At 39.1% G+C, this 20,342-nt stretch overlaps 1 protein-coding gene across 5 annotated transcripts in view; it reads left to right on the top strand.

Annotated features, from left to right (window-relative positions):
* Positions 1 to 20,342, top strand: part of LOC122553525 (ena/VASP-like protein) — a 279,390-nt gene that overhangs the window by 50,728 nt on the left and 208,320 nt on the right. For 3 of the 5 annotated variants that reach the window (XM_043697425.1, XM_043697428.1, XM_043697424.1), the window contains one exon: positions 8,483 to 8,527. The exons of the other annotated variants lie outside the window; for them this stretch is intronic. In XM_043697425.1, coding sequence (XP_043553360.1) covers positions 8,505 to 8,527 — 23 coding nt within the window. In that variant the 5' untranslated portion in view covers positions 8,483 to 8,504. Of the gene's footprint in view, positions 1 to 8,482; positions 8,528 to 20,342 lie in introns of those variants that run through there. 5 annotated transcript variants of the gene reach the window in all.

Genomic DNA, 20,342 nt, shown 5'->3' with positions numbered 1-20,342 from the left:
TCTTCTACCTGTGTGCCAGTTCTGTATCCAAATGGTTAGTTCTCCCTGTATTCCGTGAGATCTAACCTTGCTAATCAGTCTCCCATGGGGAACCTTGTCGAACGCCTTACTGAAGTCCATATAGATCAAATCAAATGCTCTGCCCTCATCAATCTTCTTTGTTACTTCTTCAAAAAGCTCAATCAAGTTTGTGAGACATGATTTCCCACGCACAAAGCCATGTTGACTATTCCTAATCAGTCCTTGCCTTTCCAAATACATGTACATCCTGTCCCTCAGGATTCCCTCCAACAACTTGTCCGCCACTGAGGTCAGGCTCACCGGTCTATAGTTCCCTGGCTTGTCTTTACCACCCTTGTTAAACAGTGGCACCATGTTTGCCAACCTCCAGTCTTCCGGCATCTCACCTGTGACTATCGATGATACAAATATCTCAGCAAGAGGCCCAGCAATCACTTCTCTAGCTTCCCACAGAGTTCTTGGGTACACCTGATCAGGTCCTGGGGATTTATCCACCTTTAACCATTTCAAGACATCCAGCACTTCCTCCTCTGTAATATGGACAATCTGCAAGATGTCACCATCTATTTCCCTAAGTCAAAATCTTCCATATCCTTTTCCACAGTAAATACTGATGCAAAATATTCATTCAGTGTCTCCCCTATTTTCTGTGGCTCCACACAAGGCTGATCTTTGAAGGACCCTATTCTCTCCCTATTCTTCAAGGTATTTTTGAATTGACAAACCCATATGTAGTTATGTCACTTAATTACTTTTACCAGTAATGCTGTGTCTTTTATTATGAAATCAGACTGCAGATAACTTTGAAAATGTTCCCTTCCAAGAGGATTCTTTTGAATGCTGTATTTACTACTGCATTGAGTATTATGATATGACTTATCGCACGTAATAACATTTCATGTTGAAATACCAAACAAAGAATAGCCTCAATTCCTGAATATACTTCTCAGGCATGAAAATCTTTCTTTCATGAAATATTTTCAGCTTTGGATGCAAATCAAAACCTTTTCAGAGTTGTGGATATCTTAGATAAATTACAGAGGTGTAATGAAGTGAACTTATAGCAAATTAATTCTACCCCAAGATAAGTACTGAATTGAGATATTCAAGTTCTGCAAGGATTGCTGTATCAAGTTGTGGGACCGGTCTCATATCTAAGGTGTTTAGTATTTTAGACATTTATGCAGCAGTAAGTGCCCTGGCTTTTTATTGTGTAGAAACATTGTAAATTTCAGTATGCAACATTTAAATGGAATACTGAAGTTAAACCACCAATCAGCAAAATTGCAGCTCTCAATTTTATATCTAAATGAAATAGATTAAACGTTTCACTCCTGTTGTCACTGAGAGCGAATTATATGAATAGACTTTATTAGGAATTAATATGAAATGCAGGATGATGCACTTCACTGAATAGGAGTTTGCTGTTACTGTGAAAAAGGAAGGGGGGAATTGTCTGACAATAAAACACTGGTATTTGAAGATAATTTACAGAAATAATAATGTTGAGGGAAGTCAGAAAGATATTTCATGTGTCACATTGAAGGATTATTGACATATTAATTACTGCATTGGACTACAACTCAAAATGATTATATGATAAATTAGGAGGTTAAATATTATTGAGACTCAGATGGTAGTGCACCTGCCTCTAAGCCAAACGTTTCAGTTTCGAGTTCCATGCCAGTGCTAAGCTCAAGCATCAGTGCAGGCATGTCAGCAATCCCCAGCTCAGATAAATGGGGATTGTTAGTGGCTGCCAAACCACCCACCAAATCCAAAAATGATGACTGATATGAATGGAGATGGAGAAGCACTGTTGTGACACCATGTAACATGAGAAAATGCTGAAGAAGAGAGAAAGATAATTAGGTAATCAATTAAAATATGCTATTTTAATTTTGTGTGACATGTATAAAATAGTATGCATGTTTTTTAAAAATAAAACCCTGGTTACTTTGCTGTATTAGTCCTTTTGGGGAGGGAAGGAAGTGGGATTAGTAACATTTATTTAAGTCCATGTTGCATCATTCTATCATGCAGTAGGTAATGTTTCTCCTGCTCAATGGCCTAATGTTCTTCCTTGAAAGACTGCTGCTGCTCCCTAAGCTCTTCAGTCCATCCTGTCCCCCTTTACCTGCTTTAGTTGTGCAGAGCGTGGCGTTCAGAATTCTGTGCCGTACCTTGTCTGGAGTGTATTGCAAGTTCCTCATCCACCCTCAATGATCCAAACATTGGAACCTCATCTTCAGAAGGCATGTAGTCTCCTTCATGATAGCCCTGGTTGATGATTGGGAACAATGTAGACTCAGCATTGGCTGGGGAGTTGCAAGGTGGAGTCCTCTGTCATATTTACAAAGGTTGGCCCTACACTCCCAGCAGCCGTCCTTGTAAAGCATTTAGCCTTTGGGATGAAGCACAAACAGAGGGGTTCTTAAGGATATAGGCACCCTGGCCAGTTCCAGGGTACCTTGTGCAGACTTAAAGAATGTGGTATAGATGATTGCAATTGACTTATACACTGATGGAATGGAACCCTGTTTTATTAATGCCCAGGCTGCAGCACTGGTCTTGTCATTAAGAAATGAGATAGTGTCATCAGTAATTGCATTGGTAACAGCCTTGATACATTTGTGCATTAAGAGATGCCACAGTGGTCGAAGTGGTTCATTGGGAGCCAATTTTATAAAAACATGGTGCATCTGAAACTTTGGCAATCCCAAGGATAGGATGGCCACTCACCTCCTCAAGATCTACTTCAGCAGTTGACATAGTTCATGTGGTGGTGTCCCAGACATCCACAGTCTAAAGTAACACTGCCCCTCATTCATCTAGTGAACGTGGCCCTGGGCTTTCTCTCTCCTCATATTGAGTGGACTTTCATTTGTGACTACTTTGTATGAAGGCGGCTTGACAATCATTGGACTTGGCTTGTTCATCCTCAACTTCTCTGCACATTTTTAGCACTGCAGCCACAGTGACGATGACCCCAGCTGTGACTGGATCCATTGGTCACCATTCCAAAGAACCTGTGGCGGGAATATCAGAAACAGTATAGGGCCTAGGTAATGTGAACAGTCAACATTCACATTACACAGATTACTGTTTAACAATGTCCTCAATACAATGGGACATGGAGGACTCTGAGAAGGCGGGTCTCTACATGGACATTAGACATATGGACCTTAATCCGGTGTGTGCAGCACTAGCTATGCCCCATAAGCAGAGTAGGAATCTGTAGTCTGGTAGTTACTGATACCTTGTAGTTCATTTATAACTTTTTCATTTACGTCTTCAATTCCCAATGTTACCCCCTGAACCCTATGTGTATAGCTTAGCCATGCCACACTGTCCTTCCTTGTCAAGGCCCAGGGTGGTTATAACTATCGATGACCCTACCTTTACCATTATCCCTATCCTCCAATGCACTATTGTCTCCCATCCATAAATATTGCATTGTCCCTTCCTCTTCACGTCTATCTGTACCTCACACACTGCATCTACAATTCTGCATCCCAGCACGCTGCATTCAATCTCTACAATTCTCCAACTTTCTGACCATAACAACCTCCCTTGCTAATGCCCTTCAGTTTCATTTGGCAGACCCCTACGACTGACCATAGCCCACTGCTCTGACTAACCTGGGTAGACAGCCTTGACTGATGAGTCTCATCCTTGCAGAGCTCCCAGACTGACTTACTGAGAATCCCAGACCAAGTTAAACAGGACATGCAGGTCTGGCCTAGTTCCCTGGGCTGCAGAGATATGGAACCTCTGACCCTGACCATTCCAAGAGGCCGATCAATTATGTCCAAGGCCCTGGACTGAGTTCAGACTCTGCCCATGACTGAATGTGGTAAGACCCCTGACTGACGACAGTCCCCTTGACAAGAATGAGAATTTTTTCTCTTAGACTTGGAAACATCGTCATTTAGTTGAATCACATGTAGTGTGCCTGCCGTATAGCTGTTGGCTCATGATGTAGGGATGATATTGACACAACATCGTGCTATGCAGCAACATTTCTGATCCCGTGACTGATCAATGCTGACAACCATGAAAAATTGCCTAGCTTTGCATCTGTACTAACTAGCAAGCCAAGACAGAAGTACTGTAAGGTTTTAAGTTTTGAATGAAGTGGCAGAGTGCAAAAAGACAGAAAGGCTGTGAGCATCTGAAAGTGAAAGCACAAAGCGAGGAAGTGCAAAAAGGGGAAGTGAAGAGCCCTGAGATGTAACGTGGTCCAGAGATGGGTCCCTATCCCTGTACACAAAGTGCACTGGCAGCCGCAGCACTCCAATGGAAGGTGTTGGTGTGTTCCAACATGCAGAAGAGATGTGTCATAATGTTGTGGTGAGGCTGATACATGTCCAATGCCAACCTGTGTGGATGGGATAGAGTAGCCTGAAATGTTGGTGACTGCTGTTCACAATTGAAGCCCCGAGGAGCACGCCACGTGTTGGAGCTGCCAGATGTCCACTTTGAGTTTCATTGCCAAGAATTATTACCATCTAGTTTCTATCTGGTCGTAGAAGAATGGGAAATTGCTTATTAATAAGGCGATACTGGGTACCAATAACAAATGCATAGAGATCTCTCACCATTCACTAGTGAGGTTCTTGACTGTCTTTTCAAAGCTAAGGTACAGAATTGAATTTTTTTTGTCAACATTGAGGATCTCATTTCCCTGATTTTTGCCTCATTTTCTGATCTGAATCAGCATTACCCATATTGTTCAGAGACTGGGAAGATTTCACCCATTCTCACATTCTATAGTACTCACATGACATTGTTTTGCCTGTTAAATCAATTATACTGCAACAGTAAATAAATTCCATATATTTCAATGCGGAGACAGATGTGTTTTATAAATGTAAAGTGCAGTAAGGCAGAAAGTACTGTAGTAACACCGCATTCATTTAGCATCTTTCAGGTTTAAAAATAAGCAAGGTTCTTCACTGATGAATGTAGATAAAAGGACCTTCAAACCAGTTCATTCAACTCTGTAAAGTGTTTTTGCTTGTTATCAAGATAATCTTCTTTTAAAGTTTGAGAATATTATTATGGTATGATATCTCTACATCATATTCAAGAATTACTGAACCCTGTATTATTAATGTGATTATGCCCCTGACGTCTGACTAACTTCCAATACTCATTCAGTAGTCCTCAACTTCAAAACTATTTTTCTCAGTTACATGTATTAAAGCACATATTATATTGTGATGTTAGTCTGAATATTTCCCAATGCATGGAAAAAGATTCACTATGCAATGGCACAAAGTTGCATCCATTTCATTACAACAACATCAACTTCACTCAATAATCTGTTTCTAATGAATAGATACATTCCTTAATTCTCATCCTAAAAGTTGCTGTTATTAGTTCAAGTGCATCCTTTAAATGAAGAGAATTAATAATCAATGAGGTGAATGTCATTTGGGAGTATTTTTCAAGCATCTGATTCAGTCTAGCGTCGTGGTGTAATTGTGGCAGTCTGACACCGTGATTCATTTCACTCTTTATGAAGTAGCCTTAAGTTAGCAATTTACTTTCAGATAAGCAACAGGATGTATAATTTATGAAGCAGTTTGCTGTGGTGCAAATGGAATGGGGTGAGGGGGAGACTCGCCATTGACCAAAAACTCAAATTAACCAATCTGACAACCTTTGATCCGGGGAGAGCACAATTAAGAAATTTTGTAATTGGTTAGATGAATGTTCGAAAAGGAAGGCATTTAATAGTTTGTATCAATTCTGAATAGATCAGTTGTAATTGTCTTCATTAATAATCAATACAAGCTGTGTGACCTGATGACCCTTGACCTGAAAGCTGTACTAATGGGAAGTAAGTTAGCATATGAAAGCTCTGTGATCAAACACAGAAGACAGCTGCAAATAACAAGTAGAGATGCAGCAGAGGGAGAACGAAGAAGGTATGCTGACAAGAAGCTGTAGGTATTTAATATAGTTGGACAGAACTCAAAACTGAAAGGTTTATAGCAGGAATTGCGTATTGACAATTGTACTGCGGTTGCTTTGGTTTTTACAAACCCAATCAGACCACTTAACAAGGCTTATTAAAAGGATCAGATAAAGCTATCTCTGGGGAATCTATGCCATCCAGCTTGTCATTAGCCTAGTTAGGGATATGCTGTAGGAGTGTGCCATCAGGTTGCTGTTTCAGGTGATGTTGGATGAAATGTAATTGGTGGTAAACATGACCCAAGGGCCGGATTGATTGGGTGGGCAAAGTGAGAAATCCTTTACATGAGTAGCTAAATTAGAGAGCTTTGAAACTACGTTTGGTGCCACATATCTACAGGGATGATGCAACTGTTTTTGGTTTGAAAGACATATTTAAACTGAAATTTATCATTTTATTGGAAGAATCATTTGCCCATCAAAACATTTCAATTTGTGTAAGTCCTGATTTATGTAATGTAAAGTACAACCCTGTTAATAATGTGGCATTTGCACAGTACGTTGTTATGTCTGGTAATTTTGATTTATGTTTCTTCCATTGACATTGCAACATGAGTCACATAAGGTATGTGACTATTCACCCTGGTCAGAAATTAATTGCTTGGTGGTAAATAGCTCTAAAGTGTCTCCATCAACAAGAAGATATGTGCAAGGACGTAATGGAATACATTTCACTTATTTAAATGTATGTAGCCAGAACAACATGCACGATGCTTGTGCTGTACAGGAAAGCATAGTTCACTTAAGTGGCCCTTTATCTCCTGGCAGGAAAATCTAAAACACAGGATTGCAGAGTCAGCATACTGGATTCTCCATTTCAAACTAAGAAGAAGAGAACTTCCTTTACTCAAAGAGTTGTGAACCTTTGGGATTCTATACCCTAGAAAAGCCTTGATGTACAATTGTTTGCATATATTGAAGACAATAGATCACTGGAAGCAAATGAAGTTCTCGGGGACTAAATGATTTGTATGGAGTGCAAAAATACAGGGTTAATTTGTAAGGTAAACCCATGATTCTATTGAATGGTGCAAGGGACTGAAGGGTCTTACTCAGCTCCTAATTCTAATGTTCTTATGCAATTGCGTAAACATCCACTATTGCTGTGTGTTATTTACAGATACACTGCATCAATTTTCAAGCATATTAGCATTTTTTCTCAATCCTGTACCTTTCATTGCCAAGTAGGACAAAGAAAGCAATTTTCTGGGAGCATGGTAACCTGTATATCAGACACTAAGCTAATTTCAACATTTATTGCTGTTTCTTCATTGTCATTTAATCAAATTCTGTACCAACCAGCTTTGTGGAAGCTGCATTGAAGCAGTTCAAAAAGATGCACTTCCACCTCTTGAGGGCAACTTGAGATTGGCAGTGAAATCTGTCCTTGCTTCATAATCAGTGGAGTAAAAAAAGTCATAATGATTTACAGTGCTTTCATCCAGTCACTAGAGGGAGAACCAGATGTTTTCAGTGAAACAAAAGCTGTGCAGTGATTATAACATTTATTATAATTGAGGACCTCCTGCAAGTAAATAATTATTGTTTATAAAGACAAAGACAATAGCTGTTTTAAAGTCAATGTTTTTATTAAAATCCAGGACATAATGGAAGGTGATTTAATTGTCACTGTCCAAAATTTAAAGAAAATTGAAGCCTGCAGTGTGAAATGCATTTCTCTTGTACACCAAGATTTTCACATGATTGCAAAGCTCCAACAGTTTATTTGGAACAAAAGAAAAATTCTGCAATGCTGGAAATCTTAACTAATTGGGGCACTGTTCTTGAATCCATCGTAGGTCTTAACACGTTATGATTTTACAAGTATTTGTTTACCAGGTCTCTCAGGATCATTTCAAATAAATGTTATCTTTCTCCAAACAGAAATGATCAATTGTACGAAATTTTGAACCTGGTTAAATAAAATGTCAGCATTGATTTATTTATAGATCTGAAAAAACGTCATATAAATTACAACAGTGAAAGAAGCCATTGACCTTCAACTGCATCTTAAACAATGGCCACCCATGGAATCTGTTTCATAGATCTCTCAGGAGTAGGTTTTCATTTTAATACAACATAATGCTGCGTAAATATCTGTCTTCTGCAGCATCTGTGAAATGGCTAAAGTAAATATATGGATAATATATTATGTAGCTTGTCACAGCTACCGTTTTAAATTTTGTGTACAAAAAGAATGATAAATGTGGAAGAATTCATTAAAGATGTTTCAGTGAATGTACAGCTGTCAGAGTAATGAAACTTGCTGGAATCATCACATGGTTCAGCCTTACAAGCTGATCATAATGTGCAGCATTCTGGCAAGAAGACTGCAGGCATGCTCTTTCTGCTTAACCGAAAGGCATCATATTGATTGTTAAAATCCTTTTTTATTCATATTTATGGCTCAGTCATTTCTAGAAATTGCAGAGATGTATTCATGCTGATTTGCTTTTTTTTTTGAATTCTTCAAAAGGATCTACCCTTTATATTAGGCCATGTATCTAACTGAAGAACTCAGGTAGGAAACCTACTGTGTCAATGCTTTATTTTTTATCGAACGGCTGAATGCTATGTCTGTAATATTCTATAAAAAGCAAGTAGAATGTCAGATCTTTCTCATTCATATTTAAAGATGATGAGCAGAATTGAAACCTCATATGTAATGGATTAGAATTTATGTCATTTTAAATATCTGATTCATTGGTGCAAGTAGATTTGAGTTTTATTTTAAAGCTAAAATATTTTTTCTTTATCCTTAGTGTGTTTCTTATTAAGCTTGCTTACATGTAGCTTCACCAAAAAATGGATGAGGTAATTAATTAGAAAGTGGAAGAGAAGGATGGTTTGCTGGAAGAGAGGGGTCAATGATGAACAGAATCTGGCCTCAACACTGACATATTGTGTACTTGAATTCAATCTTAATAGTGACAAATACAGTTGTCAGGAACAGGATTATTATGTTGACACCACTGACAACTCCTGTGTCATCAACTTATTGCAATTGGATATAATGTTTTTCTGAATTTTCCTTATTATAAATTATGTCCAACACAAGAATAATATTAGGTCTCTGTATCTGAATTGTAGCAAATCATTGAAAGGTTGTGTTTATCTTCTAGACAAATAATCTTTAGCATCAATTTTTAAAAAAGTTTCATTTATTAGTACTTCTTTAATATAATTTTTTGTTTTATTGGCATTATTTATAGAAAAGATCTAAGACATTATTACAGGATGAATTGAATATTTATATAAATATACCTCTGCTATTTATACATCTTATTTATATCAAATATTTAATGAGCAATAAAGTTATTGGCCACACATTGTTTGTAAACTTTATGTACTAAATCTTAATTAGCAATTTTCAAAATATGTCACTTTTTATAAGCTGTAATATTAAACAACACAGCAGAGTTTAAATAAATCATCAAGGTCAGAATTTCTTGTCCATCCCTAATTGCTGTTTGTCTGAGTGGCAAGCTAGGGCCATTTCATAGGATTTTAAGAGTCAGTCACACATCTGAAGGCCTGGATTCAAATATAGGCTAAATCAGGTAAGGATGATAGATTTGTTTTCCTAATGAACATTAGTGAACCAGATTGACTTTTACAACAGTCATGACAGTTTTCATGGTTACCATCACTGGCACTAGCTTTCAATTCCATATTTATTGATTTAGTAAATTCAACCAGTTATCATTGTGGGATTTAGCCTGTGTTCCTGAAGCATTAACTGGGATCATATTCTATTGACATTACCAGTGCGCCACCATCTCCTACTAAAAGCACATAACATACATGCCAAATTAAGTAGTTATATTTTAATTTCCTAAAATATTTCTAATTGTGCAAAATTAGAAATGTGGTTAGCTTTTCCTTGAGTTAGTTATTTTTAGTCATACATCAATATATGTGTAATGTGAAAATGAACTATTATCAAAAATAGAACGGTTCTGTACAAGAGAATATCTGTACGGTTTGTGCTGCAACCTGTGAAAATGAACAGTAATTGCCAGTTTATGGCACTGTTGCTTCATATTTGATGACAAAGGTGAATTCCAGTATTACCTTACATACTCCCCCTTTTCTTTAAATTGTAATCTTTGTAGAAACACTTTCAGGTAGTTTAATTTTCTTTTGAGCTGAAAATGTGTTGCTGGAAAAGCGCAGCAGGTCAGGCAGCATCCAGGGAACAGGAGAATCGACGTTTCGGGCATAAGCCCTTCTTCAGGAATCCTTCCTGAAGAAGGGCTTATGCCCGAAACGTCGATTCTCCTGTTCCTTGGATGCTGCCTGACCTGCTGTGCTTTTCCAGCAACACATTTTCAGCTCTGATCTCCAGCATCTGCAGACCTCACTTTCTCCTCATAATTTTCTTTTGAGCAAGGGTTATATTGGACTCAAGACATGAACTTGGTTTCTCTCTCTGCCAATTCTGCCAGACCAGCTGAGGTTCTCCTGCATTTTCTGTGTGGATTTTACATTGCCAGCATCCATACTGTTCTGGTTTTGGAAACTTTAAAGATTGGGAACATTTTAGAATTCAGCAATGGAGGACCAAGAAACTGATTTAAGAAAAGGGAGACTAGATTATGAATGTAAACTAGCAAGGAACATAAAAATGAACTGTAAAAGCTTGTATAAGTATGTTAAAAAAAAAGTCAACAAAGGTAAATATGGATACATTGTAGGCAGAGATAGGAAAGTTTATGTTAGGGAAGGGAATGACAGAAAAACTAATCAATTATTTTGTGTCTGCCTTCATGGCGGACAATGCAAGAAATCTCCAAGAAATAATTGTGATCCAAGAGCGTTGTGAGAATGACAAATCAGAACAGTATAAAAAGCAGGATCGGGGAAGTTAATGAGACTGGAAGTTAATAAATCCCTAGGACTTGATGATCTACATTTAAGCCTGCTAAAAGAGATGACTGTAGAGATAACAAATGCACTGGTCATACTTCAATATTCTGTAGGTTCCTGAATGGTGCCTACAGATTGAAGGTTGCAAATGTAACTTCATTAATTAAAAGGAGAGAGGGAAATTAAGAGACTACACATCTATTCGCCTGATGTCAGTAGCAGCAAAAAAATACTGTAATCTATTTTAAAGGATATGATAATAAGACAGTAAGAATATAATTATCTGATTGGGCAGTATCAACATGGATTTTTGAGCTTTTGAGTTTGGATTTATTGTAGACTGTTATGAGGGGGAATGAGCTGATGTCATGTATTTTGATTTTCTGGAAGTTTTCAAATTACCAATCAGGTAATAAACAAAATTACAGCCTGAGATAGGTATAAAAAGTGTTTGTAGATTGAGAATTGGTTTTCAGAAAGAAAAATGGAGTAGGAAGAAATTGATCATTCTCTGATTGGCAGGATGTGACTAGTGGGGTACCGCAAGAATCAAATACATTACTTCCTAGTTTGCAGATGGCACAAAATAAGGTAGGAATTGTGTGCAAGATGTTGAGAGTCTTCAAGGGGATTTGTACAAGCTCCGTGATTGGGCAAATGTAACAGGAATGGAATTGCAGAATATGGCTTACATAGAGATTAGGAAATGTTTGACCAAAGAGACCTCGTGTCTTTGTTCATAACTAATGTGTAATAAACAATTTGAAGGCAAACGATATGTTGACCGTTATCATCTGAAGATATGGGTGCAGAAGTAGTCTTGCTGCAATTGTATGGAGCCTCAGAGAACTTGTACCTGGAGTATTGTGTGCGGTTTTGGTGCCCTTACCTAAGAAATAATATACTTTCTATAGAGGGAGTGCAATGAAGTTTACCAGACTAATTTATAGAATGGAGAGAGTTTGAGGAGAAAGTGAGACTGGGTTTAGATTGGATTGAATTTGAAGGTTGAAAGTTGGTCTGGTTAAAACTTACAAAATTCTTAAAGTGCCAGACAGAGTGGAGGTCGAAAGGATATTTCTCCTGGTGTGGGGCTGTAACATTGGTGGGGGTATGGGATGATCATAGAAGCAGTGGACACAGTTTCAGAATAAAAGCTTGCCGTTTAGGACATGGTGAGAGTACTTCCTTCACTCAGGAAAATCTTTGAATTGAATCTTTGAAATTCTCTGCATCAGAGGATGTGGAAGCTGAATCATTAAGTAAGTTAAAGACTGACATTGATAAGTTTATAGATATTAATCACATTGAGGGAATTGGGGATAGCGCAGGAAATTGGCTTTGAGGTGCATGATCATCCCTGATCTCGAATTCTGGAACAGGCAAAAGAGTGGAATGGCTGCTTCAGCTGGCATATTGCTGTTATTCAGATAATAACATAAATATTGGTCCAGTTTATAATTGTTTCAGTAGCTTTCATGTCAAGCATGTGTTTTTTATAGATTAAATTGACACTTGTATTGATGTGAAGATCTTTAAAATGATGAAATCTCGGTAAGCCTCAAGATTTCCTGCAGTCAAATGTCCATGAGGTTGATTCTCATTCGAATCACAATAGGAAAAACTTTGAGGATTCCAAGCATTGTTGCTTATTGAAAGCAAAATATTACAGATACATTACAATATGCCATTTTCCTCCCATGCTGACATTTTCATCCCAAGCCTGTTGCAGAGTCCCAGTGAAGCCTAATGCAAACAGAAAATCAGCACACCACTTTCCACTTGGGCATTTTACAGCTTTCAGGACTCAATATTGAGTTCAGCAGCTTTAAAGCATGAACCTGTGGTCCATATTGATTGCAATCCTTTTGTCCATTCCCTTTCCGGTGTCATGCATGGATTTGCCTTCAGCAGAACTGATGTATTTTCTACTATTCATTCCTATCATTAATGTGTATTTTTGTATCAACATTTCTCTTGTACAACCACTAGCACACCCTTTGTTGCTCCAGGAACCCTCATCATCTATTCTACTGGCTTCTCCTTCCACCTTGTCAACAGTATCAAAATTTTCCAGCTCCCTGCAGTTCTGAGGAAGTATCATTGATCTTGAAATGTTAACTCCATTTCTCAGTCCACAAATCTTATCAGGCTTGCTATGTTTTCTGGTGCTTTTTATTTTTATTACTATTTATTACATTGGCTTTCAGTGAAATTCTCTCTGCTTACAAATAATTTCCAGCTCATTTAAAAGCAGACAAAAAGACTTCATCATAATGTAGCTTGCCAAGTCTAAGTCATGTTTCCAATCAAAGGGTGATATTTGATTTGATTGATTTATTGTCACATGGATCTTGTTACAAAAATAATGAAAATTGTTGTAGTGTGTCTCTCTAGCGCCACCTTTAAGCACAGAAAAATAGAATATAAAAGGCAGAAAAATGAAAAATAATGAAAAAGTCCTTCTGGTTAAGTGCTCTATTGTCGGCCATGGGCCTGGTGGCTAGGCATGAGTCTTCTTTGCTACGCTGCCACTGTTGGAATGAAAGTTGCCACTATTCAGCACCACCTTCCCTCCACCGATGCCCTCGCCATTATGAGTCCTTCCTGGACCTGGTACTGCACCAGCCCAAACTCAACTCCACCGGTGCCAGGAGTCCGCTTCAGGCCCGCCTCGCCACTACAGCTGTTGCTATTGCCACCAGGCTTAGAGCTGGGCCTGAACTCGCCTTGGTTGCTGCCTCCATTAATCTGTGCTGGACACAGCCACTATTGGGAACCAGACTCACCTCCGATTTTGATGCTGCGAGTCCGCGCCGCTAGGCCTACTTGCTGCTGCTGATGCCATCACCATGACTGAGCTCTTCACCAAGACGCCAGTAAAATAAAACAACAGAGGAGAATAAATGAGAGAAGAGAAAAAAGAAAAGAAATGAACCAAAAAGCAGACAGAGTGGACGAGTCTTGGGTTCAGAAGCCCTACTCCACTACCATCTTATGGAAGTGTTGATTCTAATCATCCCACGTTGTTGTTTGACACCCTGAGAGTTTGGAGCAGTCTTTCTATTTTGAATGAGGGGCCAACATGACATAATACCAACACACATTTATCATATATACATTGATTTTCGATGTTCACTTTTGTCAATGTGTAAAGAGAGAGTCATGCCTTTGGGAATTCTTTAGTTTTTTTATGTCAATCCATCCTTAAACAAAGACATGTGAATTCTCTAGTTAGTTTTGTGTGTCCATATTTAATTAGGTATCTATTTGAGACTTAGGACTGTCTGAAGCTCAAAATGCCAAAAGTTAAATACGAAGCATGACTTTATAATGGTTTGTTTCTTACAATTGTAAAAACATTGACCAAAAGAGTATAATGAACTGGAACATGGCAGTTGGCTTGCTTTATGAGCAGAGAGAAGAGGGGCTGTGCCAGAAGTAGCTGTATAGATTATGTCATTCTTGGCTGCAAATGTTTTTTAATGTAAGTCAATAAATCTAGGAAATGGAAATATTGGTGGGATCATAAAGTAGATGGCAGCAGTTTACAAATCACAACACAGGAGTGAGATCTGATGCATGACTTGTGAACCCAAGAACATAGTGTACTAGACCAGTAGGAAGGTAACCAGCTCTTGATGTGTAATTAAGCGATAGTGTACAAACCCCTAGGCTGATGACAAGGCACTTGTACAACCTTGTCTGGAATATTGTAGACTATTTTGGTCACCAAGGCTGTAAAGGCATTGGAGGCAGGTCAGAAGCAATCAATCAATCTAACTGGACCCAAGCCTAAAATATCTGAACTGTGATAAGAAATTAAAATGCTTTGAATTATTTGATCAGACGTTAAAAACTGAGCTTACATCAGTAAAAAGGAAAACATTGGCTCACAATTTTGGCTTTATCTGCTATTGTAAAAATCATGGAGTGTGATTCGTTTCCATGCATCTAAACCTTGTAGCCCCAACATTTCAACAATCAAATATGAATGATCACCAATCAGTCTGGCCACTCTAAAAATAATCCAAACTTGACACGCATAATTTAAAATGATTGCAAAATCAGCAGCATAGCAAATGGTGAGTAACTAATTCCAATGACAGATCGTGGATATTAAAATAGCTGTAGATTAATATACCCAGTGTTTTAGAAAGATTTTTCAACGTACATTTCTGTGTAAGGACTTGAATAATTCATACCTCACTGGAACGATAAAGGGCATATACATGGCATATGAAATTAAATCAGCTGAATTTGAAGTGTTACATTGTTGTAAGACTGGCGTGGGATAATGCAAAGGATACAAATTCTAAAGAAGTTCAGGCACAGTGAAGTGAGGTGTATATTTGTATAAATCACTCAGATCAGTTTGAGGAAGCAGTTAATAAAGCACACAGGATCCTGGACATTATAAATCAAGGCATTGAGTATAAAAGGAAGTTGTGATGAAGCTTTGATGACACTGCTTTATTATTGATAGTGCTGGGCATCACACCTTAAAAATGATGTGACGGCTTTAGAGCGCGTGAAATGATTTATGAGGTGGGTTCCGGGATGTGGAAATTTGGTTCAGATGAGGATGAAACATAGGGCTTAGGAACAGCAGTAGGCTATTCAGCTCTTCAAACCTGCCTCACTATTCAATCAGGTTAGAGACAAAAAAACTGCAGAGGCCGGAATCCAAAGTAGACAATCAGGAGGCTGGAAGAACACAGCAAGCCAGGCAAGATCAGGAGGTGGAGAAATCAATGTTTTGGGTGTAACCCTTCTTCATGACCATCCTTGGCCTCCTCCATTGCCACAATGAACCAAACCACAAATTGGAGGAACACCTCATCTTCCGCCTGGGCAGCCTACAAGCCAGAGCACTCTACACTGAATTCTCCAATTTCAAATAACCTTTCTTACCCCCTGACTCACTTCCTAGCCCCACCCCCACCTTCCACTGCTCCCAGCCACCTACTAGATTCATTCCTCCCACTGACCAAGCAGATCGTACCTTCTACCTGTCTTCACCACTCTGCCCCTACCACCTCCTTTATCTGCAGCTCTCTTTACACCCACCCCCAGTCCCGAAGAAGGGCAGTCCTGAAGAAGAGTTACATCGAAACATTGACTTCTCCACCTCCTGATGCTGCCTGGCACGATGTGTTCTTCCAGTCTCCTGTTTGTGTACTCACTATTCAATAAGACTGTGGCTGATTTGATTATTGTCTTGACATTTCCACTTTCCTACTTGCACCCATAACCCTTGATTTTCTTTTCGATCAAAACTTTGCCTCAACTGAATTCAATGACTAGCCTCCACTACTTTCTGAAGAAATGTCTGCAGACTAAGAGCTCTTTGAGGGAAAGAAAACCTCATCTCCATGTGAAAGAGGACACAATTTATTCTTAACTTATGTCTCCTAGTTCTAGCCTCCCCATTAAAAGAAATCATTGCATTCATATCCATGCTTTCAGGTCACCTCAGGATCATATGTTTCAGCAAAATTACCTCTCATTTCTCTAAACTTCAAAGGATGTAGGCCCAGTATGTTCAAGTTTTCCTTGTAAGACAAGGCCTTCATCCCAAGAATAGATTAAGTGAACATTCTCTTAACTGCTTCTAAAGTAATTATATTCTTTTCTCAAATAATAGACCAAAACTGAACACAGCTGCGAGTTCACCAAGGGCATGTATAGCTGCAGTAAAACTTCTGTCCTTCATTATTCCATTTTGCTCACAATAAACACAAGTGTTGTTGACCTTAGAGTAGAGAAGATTTAGAGAATATTTGATAAAAATGCTCAAAATCATGAAGAGCAGAGAAAGAATGGATGAGAAACTGTACCCTTTCAGACAAGAACTCAAGGACAGACATTTAAGGAGATTAGCAATGACTTAGAGGTGATAGCAATACAATTTTTTTTAATGCAGTATGTGTAGTTATGATATGGAATCACTGCCTGGGAGGATGCTAGAGCAGAATTCCATTGTGGCTTTCTAAAGAGAATTGGATAAACATCCAAAGACAAAGATATGCAGAGTGGTGTAAGAAGACATCGGAGTGGTAAAATCACAGAATCCCTGAAGTGTGGGAAAAGGCCCTTCAGTCCAACAAGTCCACACCAAACCTCCAAAGAGTGACCTACCCAGACCCATTCCCCTACATTTACCCCTGACTAATGCACCCAACCTACACATTCCTGAACACCACGAACAATTTAGCATGGCCAATTCACCTAATCTGCACATATTGGGATTGCGGGAGGACATCAGAGCAACTGGAGGAAACCCACGCAGACATGGGGAGAATGTGCAAACTCCACATAGATTGTCACCTGAGGCTAGAATTGAACCAAGGTCCTTGGCGCTGTGAGGCAACAGTGCTAACCACTGTGCCACCCGGCCTCTACTACCAGCACTATGGTGCTAGTCGTAGAGGACCAATACAGACTATAATTCAATTACTGTATAACTATATAGGCTAAACTGGTTGTACAATCTCTAGAAATTAAGTATGCATATGAAAGACACATGATCCTATTTTCACCCTTTCTAATTTAGGTGGCATAAAACCTCGACACGATTTTATTATAATCACTGTAGTTTAAAGAAGTGCCTGTTTGTTCACAGTGTTGTTATTTTTAGTGTCGCCTCTTTCCTTTTTAAAGCTTTCCCCTTACCACATAACTATTGTCTGGTTAAGAGAGGAGCAGTAACTGGGCCTTGTCAATATTGGAAAAAATGTTGTTTGATTTTACAGAACTTGGGCATCGCTTAAAACAAAAAGCACACTTTGTCGAAGCTTTTCATCGGGTCAATTGGCAAGAATGACACTCCAAAGTAACACCACAATTATACTGCACAGGAGGAGAGTGCAAATTGGTTGGCATTAGCATTCTTGTGAATTGGAAACATTGTAGATGTCAAGTACTGTATCATAAAACTGAAGTGTGCACTTGTGTAAAAAGCATAAATATACTCTAAGTCTGAAGCTGGGGGAGTCACCTAGATTCCAGGAGAGTTAAAATATTTTCACCCTCCATATTTTTGCTATACTTACTGGTCAGAATTCAATTAGACCATAAAACTGCAATTTATAAGAGCAGAATTAGGTCATTCGGCTCATTGAGTCTGTTCCAAGATTTGATCACAGTTGATATGTTTCTCCATCTCATTCTCCTGCCTTCTTCACCTGATCACATGACTCATCAAGAACTTATCCATCTCTGTCTTAATTATACTCATCTGACTTGGACTCCACACCCTACTGTGGCAATGAGTTCCACAGATTAACCAACCTCTGGCTGAAGATATTCCTCCTCATCTCAATTCAAAAAGGCCATCCCTTCACTGTGAGGCTGTGCCCTTGAATGCAAGTCTTTCCTCCTACCAGAAACATATACACTCTATCCAGGCCCTTCAGTATTCTGTAAGTTTCAATCCGATCCTTTCTCAGCCTTCTAAACTGCATCAAATACAGACCCAGAATCCTCAACTGCCCTTCGTGTAACAAACTCTTCATTCCTGGGATCACGCTCATAAACCTTCTCTGGACCCCCTCAAGTATAAAAGTTTGGATGTCATGTTGAGGTTGTACAGGACATTGGTGAGGCCTCTTCTGGAATACTGTGGACTGGAAGGATATTATTAAATTGAAGAAGGATCAGAGAAGATTGACCAGAATGTTGCCTTGTATGGAAGGTTTGAACTATAAAGAAAGGCTGGATAGACTAGGACTGAGAATGGAGGGTCTGAGTTATAAAGATACTTTGAATAGGCTGGGACTTTTCTCACTGGAGTGCAGGTAGTTGAGGGGTGACCTTTATAAAGATTTATAAAATCATGAGGGGCATAGATAAGGTGAATAGTAAAGGTATTTTCCTTAGGATGGGGGAGCTCCAAACTAGGGTGCATATTTTTCAGGTGAGAGAGGAAAGATTTAAAAAGGACATGAGTAACTTTTTTACCTAGAGACTGGTCCGTATGTGGAATAAACTGCTAGAGGAAGTATGGATGGAGGTACAGTTACAATATTTAAAAGACATTTGGATAAGTACATGAATAGGAAAGGTTTACAAGGATATGGGCCAAATGCAGGCAAGTGGGACTAGTTTGGTTTGGGAATTTGGTCCACAGAGACTAGTTGGATCATGCTGTATGACTCTGACTCTCTAAAGCCAGTAAATCCTTCCTTAGATAAAAGGCCCAAAACTGCCCACAATCTTCCAAATGCAGAGCCTTATACACCCTCAGCAGTACATCTCTGCTCTTGTATTCACAGCCTCTTGAAATGAATGCTAACATTGCATTTGCTTCCTAACTGCTAACTGAACCTGCATGTTAACCTTAAGAGAATCCTGAACTAGAACTCCCAAGATCCTTTGTATTTCAGATTTCTGCAGCCTTCCCCCATTTAGAAAATAGTTAATACCTCTACTCTTTCCACCAAAGTGATAACCTCACACTTTCCCACATTGTATTCCATCTGCCAATTCTTTGCCCGCACTCCCCGGTGCACCCAAGTCCTTCTGCAGCCTGCCCTGTCCCTCCACTTAATATTTATTATCTGCAATTTCGCAACAATACCCTCACTTTCTTTGTCCGGATCCTTAATGTATCACATGAATCATTGTGCTCCCAACAAGGACCCCTGCGGGACTCCACTAATCACCAGCCACCGTCCTGAGAAAGACCCCTTTATCCTTACTCTCTGCCTTCTGCCAGTCAGCCAATCCTCCATCTATGCCAGTACCTTGCTCTGGACACTATGGAGTCTTATTTCGCAGCCCTCTGTGCGGGACCTTTTCAAAGATCTTCCAGAAATCCAAATTAACCACATCCACTGATTCTCCTTTGTTAACTTGCTTGTTACCTACTCAAAAAAATTCTAACAAATTTGTCAGGCATGACTTCTTCTTAACAAATCCATGCTGACTGTCCTATTTTACCAGGCACTGTCACGTGCTCAGCAGTCTCTTCCTTAATAATGGACTCTAAAGTTTTACCAACAAATGAAGTCAGGCTAACTGGCCTGTAGTTTCCGGTCTTCTGCTTCCATCCTTTCATAGACAGGGCTGTAACATTAGCCATAATACTCTGGCACCCTCCCTGACTCCAGTGATTCCTGAAAGATCACTATCAATGCCTTCCCAGTCCTGAAGAAGGGTTACACCCAAAACGACGACTTCTCCAACCCCCGATGCTGCCTGGCTTGCTGTGCTCTTCCAGCCTCCTGCTTGTCTACTTCACAATCCTTTCAGCTATCCTTTAGAACTGTGGGGTCTGGTTGATTTATCCACCCCAGACCTTTCAGCTTCCCCAGCATCTTCTCCTTTGTGATGGCCACTGCATTTACCTCTGCCCCTGACTCTCTGAAGTTCTGGAATGTTGCTTGTATCTTTCAGTGTAAAGATTTATATAAAGTACTCATTCAGTTCTTCTACAAAATCTCCACTATTTCTTTGTGTTCTAT

Source organism: Chiloscyllium plagiosum, chromosome 10, assembly GCF_004010195.1.
Source record: "Chiloscyllium plagiosum isolate BGI_BamShark_2017 chromosome 10, ASM401019v2, whole genome shotgun sequence".
Taxonomy (NCBI): Eukaryota; Metazoa; Chordata; class Chondrichthyes; order Orectolobiformes; family Hemiscylliidae; genus Chiloscyllium; species Chiloscyllium plagiosum.
Note: the sequence above shows the minus strand (reverse complement) of the source record. Positions and strands in the feature narration are given on the sequence as shown.